Consider the following 16099-nt stretch of genomic DNA (forward strand, 5'->3'; position numbering starts at 1 on the left):
TCAACTTTGGGAGCTCTTGTATTAGGGAGGAAAAAAAAATACACAGATTTCTTTTTAAAGTAGACTTGTCTGTTTAAATGTTGACATTGCCATGAGATAGTGTCATGAAATTACATTTTTCTTACACTCCCCAGAGAGCATTGGCCACCCTCAGACTTGGAAAAGTGTCTTAGAATGTACTTAATGTAATTAAAGATGTACCTAATGTACTTAAAGATGCAAGGCAAGGGAGTGCAAGCGTGGCCCATCACTGCTGCACGGGGGTACACACAAGGCACACTAAAGACATTAAGGCAATTCTGCACAGCACTGGCCATGGGACAAATGTAGGGACTGGCAATTGTCTCTTCTGGCAACTCTGTGCCAGAATTCCATCCCTAACAACTGCAATGTTGGGATGTAAAGTGCTATCTTCATGCGAAAGCCTGCTGGGGGTATCTGCTGTGAGAGGTTTTAGCCAGTGCTACCAGCTCTCTGTGTCAGAGAGTCCTGGTGTGTGTGGAATGGAGAGAGAGGCAGCTCCCATTACAAAATGGCAGGGCCAAACCATCATCAGCTCAACACTGACTCCCAGGAGTTTTACCAAACCTGCACACTTTGTTAAAATAAACCAAGAAAGGGAATGACAGTGAAGCTGTTTGGGGGGAGGCAAAAACCCAAAGTCATTAAATCCATATTGAAGTGACCCAGCTGTATTTGTACAGAGAGAACCAAAGTCACTGGAGTTAAATGTAGGGTAAATGTAACCTAGAATATCTTAGCAGCAATGAATCTATTGCACATCACAGGAAACAGAGGATTTGATACCTATTTAATACGTTCTTACTTCCCTTTTCCCACCTCAGCACTTGCAAGGGAAAAAACAGGAGTATTAAAATAGAAAAAAGTAAATGAGATGTTCCAGTGAATAAGTTACACCTTTAGGCATCACACAAACAATATTTTCACGTGTCTAGAACCAAGTGCTCACTAAATAGAAATTACTGACTTCTACAGATACACAGTATTCTTTTGAAAAAGATGAAACTTTCATTTAGCAACTTTTGATGAGTTTCAGATATTGGTCCATTCAGTTGACGAATTTTACGATGCAAAGAATAAATTATAAATGAGAACATTTAAACAACTACCGTGTGTTGCAAGAAGCCTGTAATTCAGCTGGATTGCCTAAACTTCACTTTATAACTTTGACAGATTTCTGGTTGCTCATTAAAATATAAGCACAGCAGAAGAGTAAGTTAAATTTAAATAATTATTCCCATCAATTAGTCTGCTGAGCTTCAATCCTAGGGTCTGTGACTGAGAAGAGTTAAGGTGCACTTGCTAGCTGCATTATTGATTTGCTTCTTAATGATCAACAATTTCACTGTAGCATTTTTAAAACATAGAATATTCAAGAAGAGTCTTATTAACTTGTATGCAATTTGAAAGTTTCACATCCCTTCATGAACATTTTCTTCCTAACAGCTAATGTTCCTTTGCATGCTGTTGCTCGTTAAATAATTCCTCACCTTTTAGCTTTAAAGTATTTATAGATTATCAGATCCTCCTTCACTTACTTATGTTTTTTCAAGCTGTATACATTAAGTTCTCTTAATCTTTCTTCATATGTCATGCCCTCTAATCCTTTTATCATTTGTCACTGTGGTTTGATAAACTTGGAAAAAAATCCAATGAATTTTTCACAGTGAGAAGAATGAGTAAGTATGTTCCAATAAAATAAAAAACAGGCTTTGCCAATTCCAATTCTTTCCACATTTCAGCTGCTGAACTAAAACTGGTTTTTTTCCCAGGCTCTGAAAGAAATGTTGAGAAAATTCTAACCAGCCCTCCACAAATCACACCAATTCTGGCCTACTGAAGTGGAAATGCCAAATCGTTTGGAGAAAGCCATTAGCAGGGAATGTCAACCAGCAGCGAGGGGGGACTGCACATCCTTATGTACATGTTTGCACCTCCTCCACCACACACACCCTTGTAGGAGCACATTCATGAGTGTGTGCCCACTGCAAGGCCAGGCACAAGCTGGGGCTGCTCAGAGTCAGTTCTTGTTCAGGTCTTGCACAGGTACCGCCACTCTGGGACGTTACACAAAACAACCCCTTCCTACTTTCAAATTTGCCAAGCAGCAAACTGCTGACAACTGTTTTCCCAGTTAATGTAGACAATAACTGAAGATTTATGGAGAGATTGTTTGTGTTCTCCCACCTTCCCTCTGATTCTAGCCAAAAGAACTGTGAGATATGCTCACCTTATCATCTTCATCCTCGTCTTCATCCAAGCCCATAAGCTCCTGCAGAAGCAGATGTCCATATTACAAAACACAACACTTATTTTTTTAGTGACAGGCAATGTTGAAAAAGCTTATGATACTCCCACAAAGTTTCACTATACAATTTTCTCCCACTTCTATTGAAAGTCATTTTAAAAAACCCACCACTTTCTCCTTTCCAAAACAGTGTTTTATATTCAAGGACCTTTCTTTTTTGTGGTATTCTGAACAAAGCATGCAATATCCTATACAAATTTTAAGTCTAAATAAAGCATTAGTGCCTGTGTCCAGTAATCTGAAGGCAACAGCCTTTCAAACACATTGCCAACTTTTACTATCTGTAAACAGCTTTGTTCTCAGTCTTGCAAATGAACCAACTGGTATGTCAAGGCTGAGGACTCTATACTCAACTTGTTCCATCTCCACTGCCACAATGACTGCTCCCTCCTTTAGGGCCATTACTGAAACATTAGACCTTAGAGAAAACATTAGTATGAACATAATCAATCTCACATAGAATCCCAGTCAGATTTCTATGCAGCATTATTTCCTCCCTTTAACTTCTGTGCTGACAGGTAGGACAGAAAACAAAAGACTTGGCAAAGGCTTGGAATTAGGAGCACTTGGCTTTCAATTCAGGTATTTAATAAACTGAGCCTTTAACAGGGTCCTCCAGTTTTTTTCTTGGTTATTTAATAGCTACATTTGAATCTGTGTACTACAAGTTTAAATACAGCAAACATGCAAAGAATGTGAAGAATCACAATAAAAAGATGTTTTGAATTTAGGGTTTCTTAGGGGGTTGGGTGTTTCTCTTTTGAGGTTTTTAAATTTCTTTTTTATTTTTTTCCCCCCTGAATAGCAGTTTCATCTAGGATGTAAAAGGTACTGGGAGTTCAGATAGCCAGATTTATTCTTTGGCTCTTTGGAATACCCTGAGCAGCTGAATTAACACTGATCATGGTTTAAATTTCTATAGAAGCTCCCCATCTGTAAATCATAAAAAATTTTACCAATATTCATGAATTTAGCCTCCTGGCAAGTGGATCAGGAGTACAAGGTTAATACTGTTATTCACATTTTATAGCACAGAAATCAGAGAGAATTTGAGGTTCACTTTTGCAAAGACTCTTGCTTGCATTCCTCTGTATACACAAAATGTGTGTGCTGGCACACAAAAACCAAAGGCAGTGAATATCCAGCCAAGGCCTGAAGAAGCAAAAAACAAATAAATTACTGTGTAAAAAGCATTGGTATTTTGAAGAAAACCTTTTCTCATCTGCAGGACAGATGTGACTGGGGCTAGCACCTGATTGTCTATTTTTGACCTACAGATGGTTAGAATCATAGACACACATAAAAAAGAAATCAGGTAATATTAAAGGCACTTTGACTACTTGTTCCATATGATCCCAATCCTGCAAAGCACTTTGGCAGACGTGTGATTTTGCTTATGCAAAATTCACCCCTGAATTTCATGGCATGGCACTGCTTACAGAATGTGTGACAGGAAAAGAGCCAAATTCCTGATGGACCTTTCTTTAGTTTTACCACAATTAGCTGTATTTTTAGAAATAGCCTTTTTGCAGTGTCCATCTAAATGATGCTCTGCTCAATTTTTCTGTCTCATGTGAGACTCTCCTCACCTGAACATGCAACAATCTAGCCACTAGATGAGGGAAGGGGCTAGAAGGCACTCTCTGTGTATTTTTTTTTTTCTGGCTAGGTTATTATTGTTATTTTTTACTACCCTTTTTTATTAAAAACAAAAACATCTGTTTGCCTGGGATTCTCCCACATGGGAAGTTCTGCTTTTTTTGATGAAATCAAGTAGTCACTGAAGACACACTGTATTTTTCTGCATTATTCTGGACTTGGCTGAAACTGAAGAAAGGCATTTCTTTTACCATGTTTTCAAATTAAGCCTCCCCTGCTCTGCATAATGCAACTTCTCCGGTTTTCTAAGAATCTTTCCACTTGGGAGTGGATAAAAAATAAACCAGGAGCAAATTTTCATGCTGAAACTAAGAAACCAGCCATTGAATTCTTTAATTCTAGGATATTATGCCTTTGTGTAAAATCCACTTGACTCATTCAGGTAAAGGTATTCTTCATGGTTACCAACATCAATCATCTTTTAAACAAAAGTTAGAAGGAAGCTTTCCTTTGACTTCCATTTTATTACTGTATTTATTTCACTTTTAAAAACAGAATATTATGGATATTCATGAATTTACTCTCCTTTCTAGCTCTATTTACCCTTGTTAAAGACAGTGGTCAATATCAAAGAATCATTTCATACCCCGACAGTAGCACTTTGTCACACTTGGTGATTATTTCTGTGTTTAAACCTTTCTTTCTCACAAGTTAAAAACCAAAGCCTACATTTCTAGAGTAAAAAACCCCCATTTGTCTTTTAAGAGCTGAGGAAGGGAAAGAGGAATAAAAGCTTCTTAAGACCTCAGATCACAGGACAAGGTTTAAAAGAACTACATTCTCTTTTGGATTCTATTGACTTTCCTCTTCTGTGAAACATGAATCATTAGTGTGTTGCAGAGTGCAATGGCAGGAAGGGAATGGCTTTTAGGAACTTGCTGCTTTGCAAACCTTTTTTAATTCAACTTAAAAACACTTGTAGTTATTTAGTCAGTGAAATCCACCTCCTACACACTCATCTTCTTCTCCTACTACTCTGAGTTGTTTATTGCTTTAATTGAATAATGAAAATTGAGAGGGTTGAGGTTTCTTTTCAGTAACTTTGAAACAAAAGTGTTGTTTAGCTACACAACCAACTTAATGCTGTTAGAACGCGTGACGCTTCGCTCGGGGCAAACCGGGGCTGCCAGAAATGTTACTCTACTTGCCTGGGCATCCTGGGCATTATTGACCTTCCCTGTTGTGACGAGGGAGAAGTTGTATGCAAAGAGCACCAGCAAAGCCAGGGGCACCATGTACAGCTCCACGGTCCAGACGGTGACCACGAATACCTGGGAGAACACAGACAAGTGTGGAAAGAGACAGACACATAAGAAAGGCTGTCAGTCATGACCACTCTGCACATTCATCCTTGAATCTCTGCTAACCCCACCCAGATTATTAGTTTGGCAAAGAAATCCGCTCCCTCTGTTCTGTGTGAGTTCATTAGGCTGCTGCTCGTTGGCTTCTCCTCCCCTGTACCTGGGGAAGGAGAAGCCATGAAGATGAGGTCAGCCCAAGGCTTCTCCACTCCTTCCTGGGACCCTCCAGCCTGAAAGCCTTTTGTCCTTAGTACTGGTGTACAACAGATGCACTTAGAGAGGTAAACCTGCTCCACTTAACAAACTCTAACTGCCATGGGGTCTTTCCCAGGCTAGGGAAGAGCATTTTCCTCTCGTGCAACAGGAGCCATGGAGCTCCCTTGTCACTCCACAGGGGATGATCAGCACATGCATCTTCACTATTAATCCACCTATCTTCTTGGCACAACAGCACAGAGAAAGGACTGTCACCTTGCAGGAGGCAAAGCCTTAGGCTGCACATGATTCATTGTTTTGGAAAGGGATACAGTCAGCCTAGTCTCCATTCTCACACTCTTGCCATTTTTCAGCACAGCATATTCTGATTTCACTGGTTCTTTGGAGTCTCTTTTCCTAAAAACCAGTATGAGTCTGTGTGTTTGGACTGGTATCTGACAAAACCTACTAGAAGCAAAACCAGAAGCCGAACTGGGACTGCAAAACACACAAGTAACATAATGGGGATCTAAAAAGCACTTAGGATTTTTCAAAAAAATTGTATCAAGCCAAACTGCAATCCTGTCTTACAAGTACCAACAACACCTGAACAGACTGCAGACTTGGAGGGGTTGGCAATGCAAAGTTAATAAACTAAATCCAGAACTGCCATAAAATGTATGTTGTGATCCCATTTCCTTTTCTACTCATACATAGTGTTTCCAGAAGAACTGCCTAATGCTGGTAGCAACCTGAAGCTATTTTAAGCAATCTCCTTCAAAGACAAGGCACAAACATATTTTTCTGATTTTTCTTTCCCCAAAAGAAACTGGCTTGATCAGAAACAACCATCACATTTTTAGAATAATACAGGTAAATGGAATTGAGTCAGATCCAGTAGAAACAACAACAACAAAGGGAAAACCCGATGGATGATGATGAAATTAAATCTCTACCTCCCCTCATCCTTCGCCTGCCAAGTGCTACACATAAAGACAATGCTGGCAGTTGTAGAATGGGATATTTATGGCAATGTATTTTGTGTTACGGACCTGAAAGTGTAAGCACACTGTACCAAAGAAACACTTCCCATTGCATTCAGCAGTGTGAGAATTTACACCCCCACAAGACAGCAGCTGTTTTAACTTTTTAAACAAAAAGACTTGTCTGACATCAGACAAATAGCCAGTTAATACCTACCATGGGCCAAACATAAACTAAGAAACAATGCCTGTATCCATAACCTTGCCCGAACAGCACTTGCATTTTCTGGAGTGCACCTGATTTCATGTTAGCTGTTGCTATGCAAGGAATTAGACTCTCATCCTGTTCTTGGCATTTGTTGGCCTGTAAAGCAATCTTCAAGATATATTCATTTATAAAATGGGCTGACATCCAGGAAATATATCCCCATGCTATTGATTTGCAGCACAGGAATGTGGAAGATCATTTGGTTTGGGTTTTTTTTTCCCCCTTTTTTGATCCTTTTGTTCAACATACTAAAAAATTAGAAGTGATAATGATTTCACACAGCCACATTTCATATGTAAGCAAGGCAACAGAAACACGTGAATCCAGGCCAAGAACTGATACTTGATTTGTCTTATAGGAGTCTTGCATAACTTTAGCTAATAAAACCTTCAATAATTTTGATATTCACAGTTAAGACATCCCCCATAAATGAAAAGTTGTAACCTGAACAAGTTCATCTGAAGTTATTCCAACTCCCTTGGATGAATATATGCTTGAATATATATGAATATATAAGACAAAGTGAAGGTGATAACAGCTTCTGTCCTACCCTAAATTTTACTTCAAAGAACAAGGACCTGTCATTGTACATATCTCCAAATGTATCTTTCTCAGGCACACATAGATTTAAAAAAAAGACATACATATAAACATATATCCAATCCTTCCATAAATTTCTTTCATAGAAATTCCCATTTCCAGATATTCATTCAAAACATTTGCTTGAGCCCATGGGAGTGGATTGCATCTGCACCACCTCCCTGGGGTACAAGCAAACTCAGCCTTCTCTTGGTGCAGCAAAAAGACCCCACCAGCAGCCAGCCAGGCAAAGTCCTACAAGGACTCAATGAAGCTCTTGAAGAACCTCTCTTCATTCACTCAATTGCAGGACTTGACCCAATTTTAGTGCATCTGTCACCATCCTATGTGAACATCACCCTGCTCAGCTGCAAGTGCAACACAACCTTGCAATCACAGGTCATTCAGGCAAGCTACAAAGTCAAGACCTTGGTGATTTTAGATCTTACAGTACATTCTGTGTATTATTAAGTTTCAGACCTCAAATAAAACTTCATTACAAAATCTCACTGTAGGCTCAATGGGTAGCTGAGGCATGCTGTCTCCTCCTTTCTAATGCTGACTGGTTAATCAGCAGCTGAGTTATAACTCAGACAGTGAAGCTTTGATAGAGCTCCCACATCTCCTTAACAAGAGCTGCTTTGCTGCTATTGCCACAGTACAGGGAACTTTCATTACTGTGACACGACACAGACACAAGACAAATTGATTTAGCTATTCAGAAATTATTTAGCCTCGGAGGTATGGGAAATGATTGCTGTGAACATACAGTACATAATAAAAGTTCAGAGTGTGTTTATAGAGCGAATAGAAATATTTCTGCTGTTCTAACAGCCTTTTGAGTAGTTCTGCAGCATTAGTTTTCAAAGCAGATCCCAAGCAGGCCCATGTCCTGTTTTATCAACTTTCAGGCAGCTCCCTGACACTGACCACAGCACCAGCAGCCCTGTGACACAGATACCCACTCCCCAGATGACAAAGTCCTCAATCATGCATGTTTTTACTCTCTCCTCAGTGATACTTTATGCCTGGGCAAAGGAGTTGAATTATGCTCCCTTAATTATGTTCTTATCAATATTTTTATGCCAAAACTCAAGAATGTTTCAGCTGCTGATGTAAATAATGGCTAATGCAAGGAAGAGTATCTTCTTGATTTTTTGTCATCCCCAGTCTGTTTTTGCCTAATCCATAAACTAGAAAGAGAATGTAATAACAGGTTCAGATCACTTTCCCAGTACCACAGAAGTCAGGGACACAAACCAGGGCACTGCTTCAAATGATCCAGTTTCAACAAACCATTCCTTTTTTCAATGTTTCTTGTTGTTAGACCAAGTTCTGTCAGACACAATCCATTACATTAATTGATACTTTTTCTGCTGGGCTTCACAGTGTTCGTGGGAGAAGGTAAAAGCACAGCAGCCAATTTCTAAACTAAGAGTTAAAGTAGTAGAAGCAAGTTTTCTACACTACTCCTTTTAATGCAATTTGAGAGTATAAAAGCCTATTATAGAAGTGAGCACTTTAATTCACAGCATTCTAAAACAATGATCAAAATAGAAACAGGAATGGGATTGAGCTATCTTGAGGGAAAGAAAAAAAAAAAGAGCTCTTGAAACTAATATTTAGACTAGAGCTCTACCTAAAATACAACAGCAATATCACAGCCTTGGAGAAAGGACCACTTGATTTCAGCTGATTAATGTGTTGCTATTTCAAAGGGCCTAATAACTACAAGTTAAAGCTCTGGAGGTTTGGGAGCCGTTTCATCTGAAAATCATTGAAGAGGGGTCCAACTGTTCCTGTCAAGAAGCATGGAGTTTGAACAACCATGAGAGTGGCCCTTTTGACAGCAGTACAAAAGATGAGAGAAGGCAGCCTCAACTGAAAGTAAAAACAAACCCTTAGAAACACGTTTCAAATCTGGTTTTTCTGCCGCTCTGGTTCCAATTTAGCATCTGACTATTAAGACCAGATTTTAGACGGGTGTCTACTAAAATATGCCCATAAAACATTTGTCACCAGCAAACCCACAGTCATGGGATAGAACAGTTTTAAGAGGCTTAGAAACCTAGCGTAAGATAGGATTTTCTGCGTGATTTTTCTACACAGTAATTACAAATTTTCTAACTGTAAGATTAACAGGCTCTTTTTGACCTGGCAAGCCTTTGTGGTGCAGTGAGGGATGCTGGGTTGTGTGACAGAATAACTCTTGGACAACACCAGTGATGGGAGGAGAGTGATACATTCCATCAGATGGAAGAAATAAAAGTGAAAAGAGATTAAATGCATGTGAGGAACCTATGGTATAAAGTTATTTTCTTGGTCAGTGTAGGCTCCAATGCTAATGAAATGCCTCATCAGCAGAGCTGTGACAAATATTGTTTGAAACTCCAAGTTTCAAAACCCACAATTTAACTGAACTCTAAACTTCTAACAGCTTCATCAAAAGTTTCCTCGCAATTTATAAACATGTTCTGTTGTAACTTGTGAAGGCATGAGAAAAACTTGGGCTGATACTGCTGTGAACGTCCAAGTTTGGTTTTGAACTAAACTACACTAAACCAGATCAGTGAATTTGATTTGAAACAGAAAGACGTGCTCCCCCTTATTTACAGGGGAGAGGAATTCTGTATTTTTAACTTATTTCTGGGCTACACACTTTCAATTTGCCATGTACACACAAATAAACGCCATAAAAATGAGAAATTTTTGAGAATAAATATTCAGGGATTGATTCTCTATTTTTTGGGTGTTTCTAAGCTTTCAGCCCCTCTGCTCTAAACAAAATACAGGATATTAGCCAATAGCATAAGATACTGGCTCCCCAAAAGGGCACTCGAATCCCTTGGAGGCAATAAGCCTGTCAACAACAAATTATTTCTGACAGATACTTATTCCTGCCCTTAGACAGGGAGAGTACAAGAGCAGAGGAGAGAATGAACACTCTCACAGAGAGCAGCACATTTGTGCATATGTGCATATATAGCTGTGCATATGGAGACATCTCTTCCAGATATGGGCAATATGGATGGAGGAACACAGCAGTGCTGAGCCTCCACTGACAAAAATCAGGTTGCCTGGTGAGGGCCCAGCCTGATTGCAGTGCAGCAATGAGGCTTGTGCTCTTGGGCTGGCTTTGCATGGAATAGTGAGAGTATTAAAAAAATGAAGTTATGAAAAAGAATGGAAATTATCTTAATACAGCCCCATCTCAAGGCACAGCAAAAAAAGGTTGAGGAAACCAAGTAGCACGTACTTCCCACTAAAGATCCTCCACCAAAGATGCATTCCAGAGTCATTGTGACAGATACTCTCCTTCCCACATCTACCTGATGCTCCCTCACCTCACAGCGTGCTCTTACTGCACTTCACAGCTGCAAAACTGGAGCTCAAGGAGGGTCAGCTCTGAGCAGAGTCACTCCCTCATTGCAATGCAGTACTGGAGAACGTGGCAGGAAGAGAAATTACACTTAAATAAACCAGCACTGGCAGAAGAAACCTATTTACTTTAGATTCAATTTTTTTTTTGTGTCCCCGGCAGAAGAACGGGGAGCATCTCAACAGCAGCATGGAACGTGCGCTGTATTGAACGGCAACGACCAAGATCAAAAATGACCTGAAGGAACAGAGGGCTTTAAATATTTATACCACATTACAAATCATCTCTGCATTGCTCCACACACCAGCGTACCACTTACTAATTTTTTAAGGGTGTACCACAAGGCAAAAAGCTCTTTGAAGCAAGTGTGAGCACAACCGGAATCTAAAAACAAAGACATAAAAAATCCATCTAAACATCCCAAAAGCCAAACCAAAGAACCAAACTGTGCCCCAAAAAATCTCAGTCTGCCTAATGGTGTGACTGCACAGAACCAAGACGTAGAAATAAAGGATAAGTTTGCACAATTTGTTACCATGTGCATGAACCTAATGGTTTTTTCCTCAGGTAATGCTTTGGATAACAAACAAGCCATGGTTGCCCAACCCAGTTGTCTGCATAGGCTAAATGACACAAAGCCATGTCCTGCTGCCATATCCACATCCCAGCTCTTCTTTTCCCAACTGCATCTTGCTGAGTGAATGGCCCAGGATGAGCTCAAGGAGGAAAAGGGGGGCCCAACTAGCTGGGAAGTAGCTAACTGGATCTTGACAATTTAGATCACATGTGAGGGTTCAACAAGAAAAAGGAGTAAAAGAATAAAACCTATGGAGGAGGATGGGAACTCTGGTCAGCATGGTCACAGTTTTACCAAATATTCAAAAGCTAAAGAAAAAAAACAATGTTCCCCACTCCCAAACGAAAAAAAAAAAAAAAAAAGAGATGCAAAGCCAACAAAAATAGTCCCAAAAACATGTGAAAAAACTCATACTGTTTAAGTCAATATGTGTTAGGGCCTTTTTTGTCATTGCCTGATTTAGACTCTTCAGGGGGATCTCATTTTCTCTGCTGCTGGTAGGAAGTAGAGACTCATTTGTGTTTTAAATGAAAGCTGTGATTCATGTGCAATCACAGGACTCTTAAGAAATAGTGCTTTAAGAAGAAGCATGTTCTGCAAAAGTCGCAGAGAAATCAGAAGAGCTGACAATATTGCAATCTGTTCTCCACCATCCTCTTGGGACACTGCCGTCGGAAACTCCATCAGGGAAGGTTGGGATGCTACACTCAAGACTGCAAACACTTACAAAATGTCCCCACTCTGAGCCTGAATTACTGTTGTCATTAACACATTCAATGGATTTATCCCCTACTCATAACAATGCCTGGAATCAGAAAGAGATAACAACAAAACAAAACCTAAGCTAATTAAAAAGTGACCGTTTTCTTTTATTCTGATTATTTTCAGTACAGTAATGAGGTTACCCAGCCGAGAAAAGTGGAACCAAGATCTGTGGATATATTTCTGTAATGAGGAGGTCAGCGAAGAGGCACTCAGTCTAAATTTATTTCACTGAACTTAGCACTTGTAAAGTCTGTGTGTAAGTTAAGATTTCTATATTGCATTCCAGCTATTTGACAATTACCTGGCACATTGGTCAGTGTGGATGATAATTTTCAACACAAAAGGGTGCATGCCTGGGGGTGTCACCTCTGTCCTCTAAAATATGTGCATTTAACCCTCAAAGCCAACACCCATGAGTCCAGTGGGTGTCCCTGTCCAATTTTCTTGTGGCTCCTACTTTATCTCTAATCCCTAGAAGAGGTTAAACCAAAATCAGCTCCAACACGAGTTTTGGGTTCTATATTTATGTACATACAACAGTTTTAGAGTAAAAGATTTCAAATCCTTTTAGGCGGCAGACACTGAAGAAATAGCTGTTTGCCAACATGCTGACTGGTCTAATTTTTCCCTCATGCTTTTATCTAACGTATTTTACATTTCCTGTGCCAAAGAAAATACAGTTAAGACCCTCAAGCAATAAAGCTTAAAATCAGAAAGAAATGAAAAAAAAAAAAGAAAAAAAAGAAGTATTACAACAGTTTTCTATGTTTTGGGGTAATCCTCTGGGGATGGGCCAGGGAAATAAATCTGCATGCTATTTCTAAAGGGGTTACTATCACAGACCAAGGTGACTGGAGAAGATCCCGAAACAAAGAGGGGGTGACATGCAAGTTAAAAATAAATCTGTTGTTTTATATCACAGATAAACTAAATAGTCATTTTTAATTCTAATGTTTTGGTTTGTTTATCAGCAGGGTCATAGCTCTGGAATTATTCTCTTACACAAAGTTGTAATCTATTTGCAGGGAAGACAGGCAGTATGCAAGTTAAAAGCCTGATCTTATAGTAAATGATTCTTCCAAAAAGCATCAGAAAAAAAATATTTGTGCTATTTCAAAGAAGGCAAAATTGTAGGCAAATTTTATTTATTCTGGATAAGGTGAACACCTTAAAAGGGTCATGAAAAAGAATTATCATTACCTGAGCTGATAAATGTCCACTTATTCGGAGATGTATTTGTTAACATTTTGAGAAACATTAGCAGCAAGGGACAGATGGTGACGTAATTGCTCAGTAGAGGAAGGAGTGATGGTAGAAGTGCTCTTAAATTTGGGCTCTCAACTGGGTTCCAATTGGTAACAAATGGGAGTCCTAAATGATATGTTTAAACTACTTTAATGACTCCTCCCTCATGTTCATAATGTAAATTAGAGCTGAATGAGTAAGGGAAAAAGGGCTCTCTAATAAAGCAAACATGTTAAATTAGACCGTGTTCAGTGAGAATCACACATAAGGTTACTTCCCTGGCATCTCTAGCTCTGGTACAGGGGGAAAAAGGAAAAATCAAAAACCAGGTTTGCAGAACCTGGCAGTAAAACCAGTCAAATGAGGAATAGATGATTGTAGCACCACTGGTGCAAAATTGCCTGGTATCCTCTTTTCCAAAACCTCCAGTCCTAAAAAAACATTTCCAGAAACAGAGAAAATGAACAAAACAATAATTAAAAAAAATCCCAGACAGTAAACCAAGACCACAAACCCAGAAATCTAAAAAGACCTCTAAAGCACATATAAAGCAGTGAGATTACATCCTTTCAGGCAAAGAATTCCAGATTATTTATCCTCTGCCCTTAAACTGTACCTGGGATTCCCCATGCCAGAGCCCAGAAAGTCTCTTTATCTGCCTGGGATAGACTTCCCACAGTGAAGAGGAGAAATGAAGTTCACAATTGAGCCCCAGCCCTCCCCACACCTGACACACACCCAGGACACCAGGAACAGTGTGATTACACAACACTTAAACAATTCCAGCAGGTTCATAATCTGCAGTGTGACAAAATTGCGGCATTACAGAACAAATTCATGGAGCTGACTGAGGCTCACTGTAATTATACCCTGGATATGTTACCATTGTAAGCTAACAGCAGTGACACACAAAAACACCCCCTGTATATTGACAGCATGACTATGTAATAGAGATTTTCCACCAGCAGACCTGTAGCATCTTCCTTTCCGAAACACAGAATAATTTTGGGGAAAAAAAAAATGCAAGACTCACGCATTTTCAGGCAGCTATTCAGGTAAAACTAAAGCCAGAAGATTGTTTATTTTAATAAAGCTATTATATGTGCAACTCCAAATTAGGAATGGCAGGAGACTGGGGGATGCCTAAACCATCACCACCTGTTTGCCCTGAAAATCAATTAAAGTCACACTATCACAGCAATCCCTTCCTAGCTAATAAAAGTTATACAGCTTCAACATGCAGCTTTAGGTGCTTTGAGGGAATGTGCCTGAAATCTAAATCCCGAGTTTCACATTACTTCAACACCAAACACAACTCTGAACCACTGTAAAACTTACTTTTTTGGGGGTTAGAGAAGGTGTTAAGAGAAAAGAGATCCTGAAATGCTGTTTTGATGCAGTGGATTGAACTAATAATCGGTAAATTCTAACGATTCAGCCAAGAACATTATATAGAGTTTGAAGTAGGAGAAAACTGAAGTCCTTTATGACACATGCCTGTTCAACATATTCTGTGCTGCAGAACAGATCCAACTTTACAAGTTGAAAGCAAGGGCAGTAGAGACATCCCAAGTGTTTTAGTAATTAAACGAATATGCATAATGAACCATATGCCCAAAGGGCCTGTTCTTCATGTGGGCCAGATTTTTGTTTGAATTTTTAATTTTTATATACAGATGAAACATTTCATGTAATATAGCAACAGTGCAAAGGAACATGCTATGCAGGAAGGGAAGGAGGAACTACCCATCTGAGAACGATCAGAATACACTTGATGAATTCTGCTCCTCAATTTCCGATTCAGAGCCAAGAGGGCTTTCAAAAAAAAAAAAAAAAAAGAAAAGAAAAAAATCTTTTTCTCCTTTGAACAGCTGTATTACTCATCTGCTCAGAGTCTAGAAAAGAGGCATTGAATATATGTATATTTATATAGGTCATATTTATACATTTATGTGTGAAATGGATTCGATGCACCAACACATTTAGATGCTGCAAGACTAGCAAAACACAGACACTATCAAATTGAAAAGCTTCTGATCCACCATAAAAGAAAAAATAACTACAGGATGCCTCTCTGGACGGCAGGACCTGTCACATTGTGTGAGCTGCAGTGAAACAGGACACACTCACATCTGTCTGTGAAACAGGAACGGGCATTTTGAAAAAGATGGGTCAAATTCCACTCTTGTTACAGTAATGCTACCCTACTGTGAACGTGAGGATACCACGGCCTTGATGCAGAAATATTAAATCTCCCAAGTTCTCCTGGGGTGGAGCCATGCTTCTCCTTTGTCAGTAACATTTACCTTTTTTTCCCATCCCTTGCCCTTAAAGTACTTTCCAAGCAAAAACAGCATCCTTTGCAAATGAAAGCTATTTCAAATATCTAGACCGGTTCTAGATATATTTAAAATATCTCTATTTCAAATAAACTGGTTCTGATCCGCTGGGCAAATTTCTCTTTTGCTTCAAAAAACCAGCGACGCTGCTTTTTTACCACACGGACAGGTACTTCTCAGTATGGACATTCTGGTTCAGGAGCAGAAAAACTTCCCTGCCTTGAGCTTTCCCAGCTTTCTGAGTGCATTTTTGTTTCCAGGTTTTATGGACCAAGAGAACTCAAATGCTAACCAGACTTAGTGAGGCAGAGGAAAATTTTGGGAGTAAATAGCAGAGTGTCTCACAGCAGCTGAGGTGTGGCACTGCCCTGGGATAAACAAGCTGTGGCTGTGAGTGCCTGACCCGGTCCCACAGAGATGTGCTGAGGAAGCACCAGCCCAGCAATAAGGGGTGGAGACATAACATGAGCATCTCCCAGC

At 39.5% G+C, this 16099-nt stretch overlaps 1 protein-coding gene across 9 annotated transcripts in view; it reads right to left on the reverse strand.

Moving 5' to 3' along the window:
* The window catches only part of MCTP2 (multiple C2 and transmembrane domain containing 2), a 120119-nt gene that overhangs the window by 17817 nt on the left and 86203 nt on the right, over positions 1-16099 (reverse strand). For 7 of the 9 annotated variants that reach the window (XM_068203657.1, XM_068203663.1, XM_068203662.1 and 4 more), the window contains 2 exons: positions 5137-5259; positions 2252-2293 (listed from right to left, as the gene is read on the reverse strand). In XM_068203657.1, the coding sequence (XP_068059758.1) occupies positions 2252-2293; positions 5137-5259 (165 nt within the window). Of the gene's footprint in view, positions 1-2251; positions 2294-5136; positions 5260-7275; positions 7297-10668; positions 10754-16099 lie in introns of those variants that run through there. The other 2 variants (XM_068203660.1, XM_068203659.1) reach the window with 2 other exon arrangements.

Source organism: Anomalospiza imberbis, chromosome 13 (assembly GCF_031753505.1).
Source record: "Anomalospiza imberbis isolate Cuckoo-Finch-1a 21T00152 chromosome 13, ASM3175350v1, whole genome shotgun sequence".
Lineage (NCBI taxonomy): Eukaryota > Metazoa > Chordata > Aves > Passeriformes > Viduidae > Anomalospiza > Anomalospiza imberbis.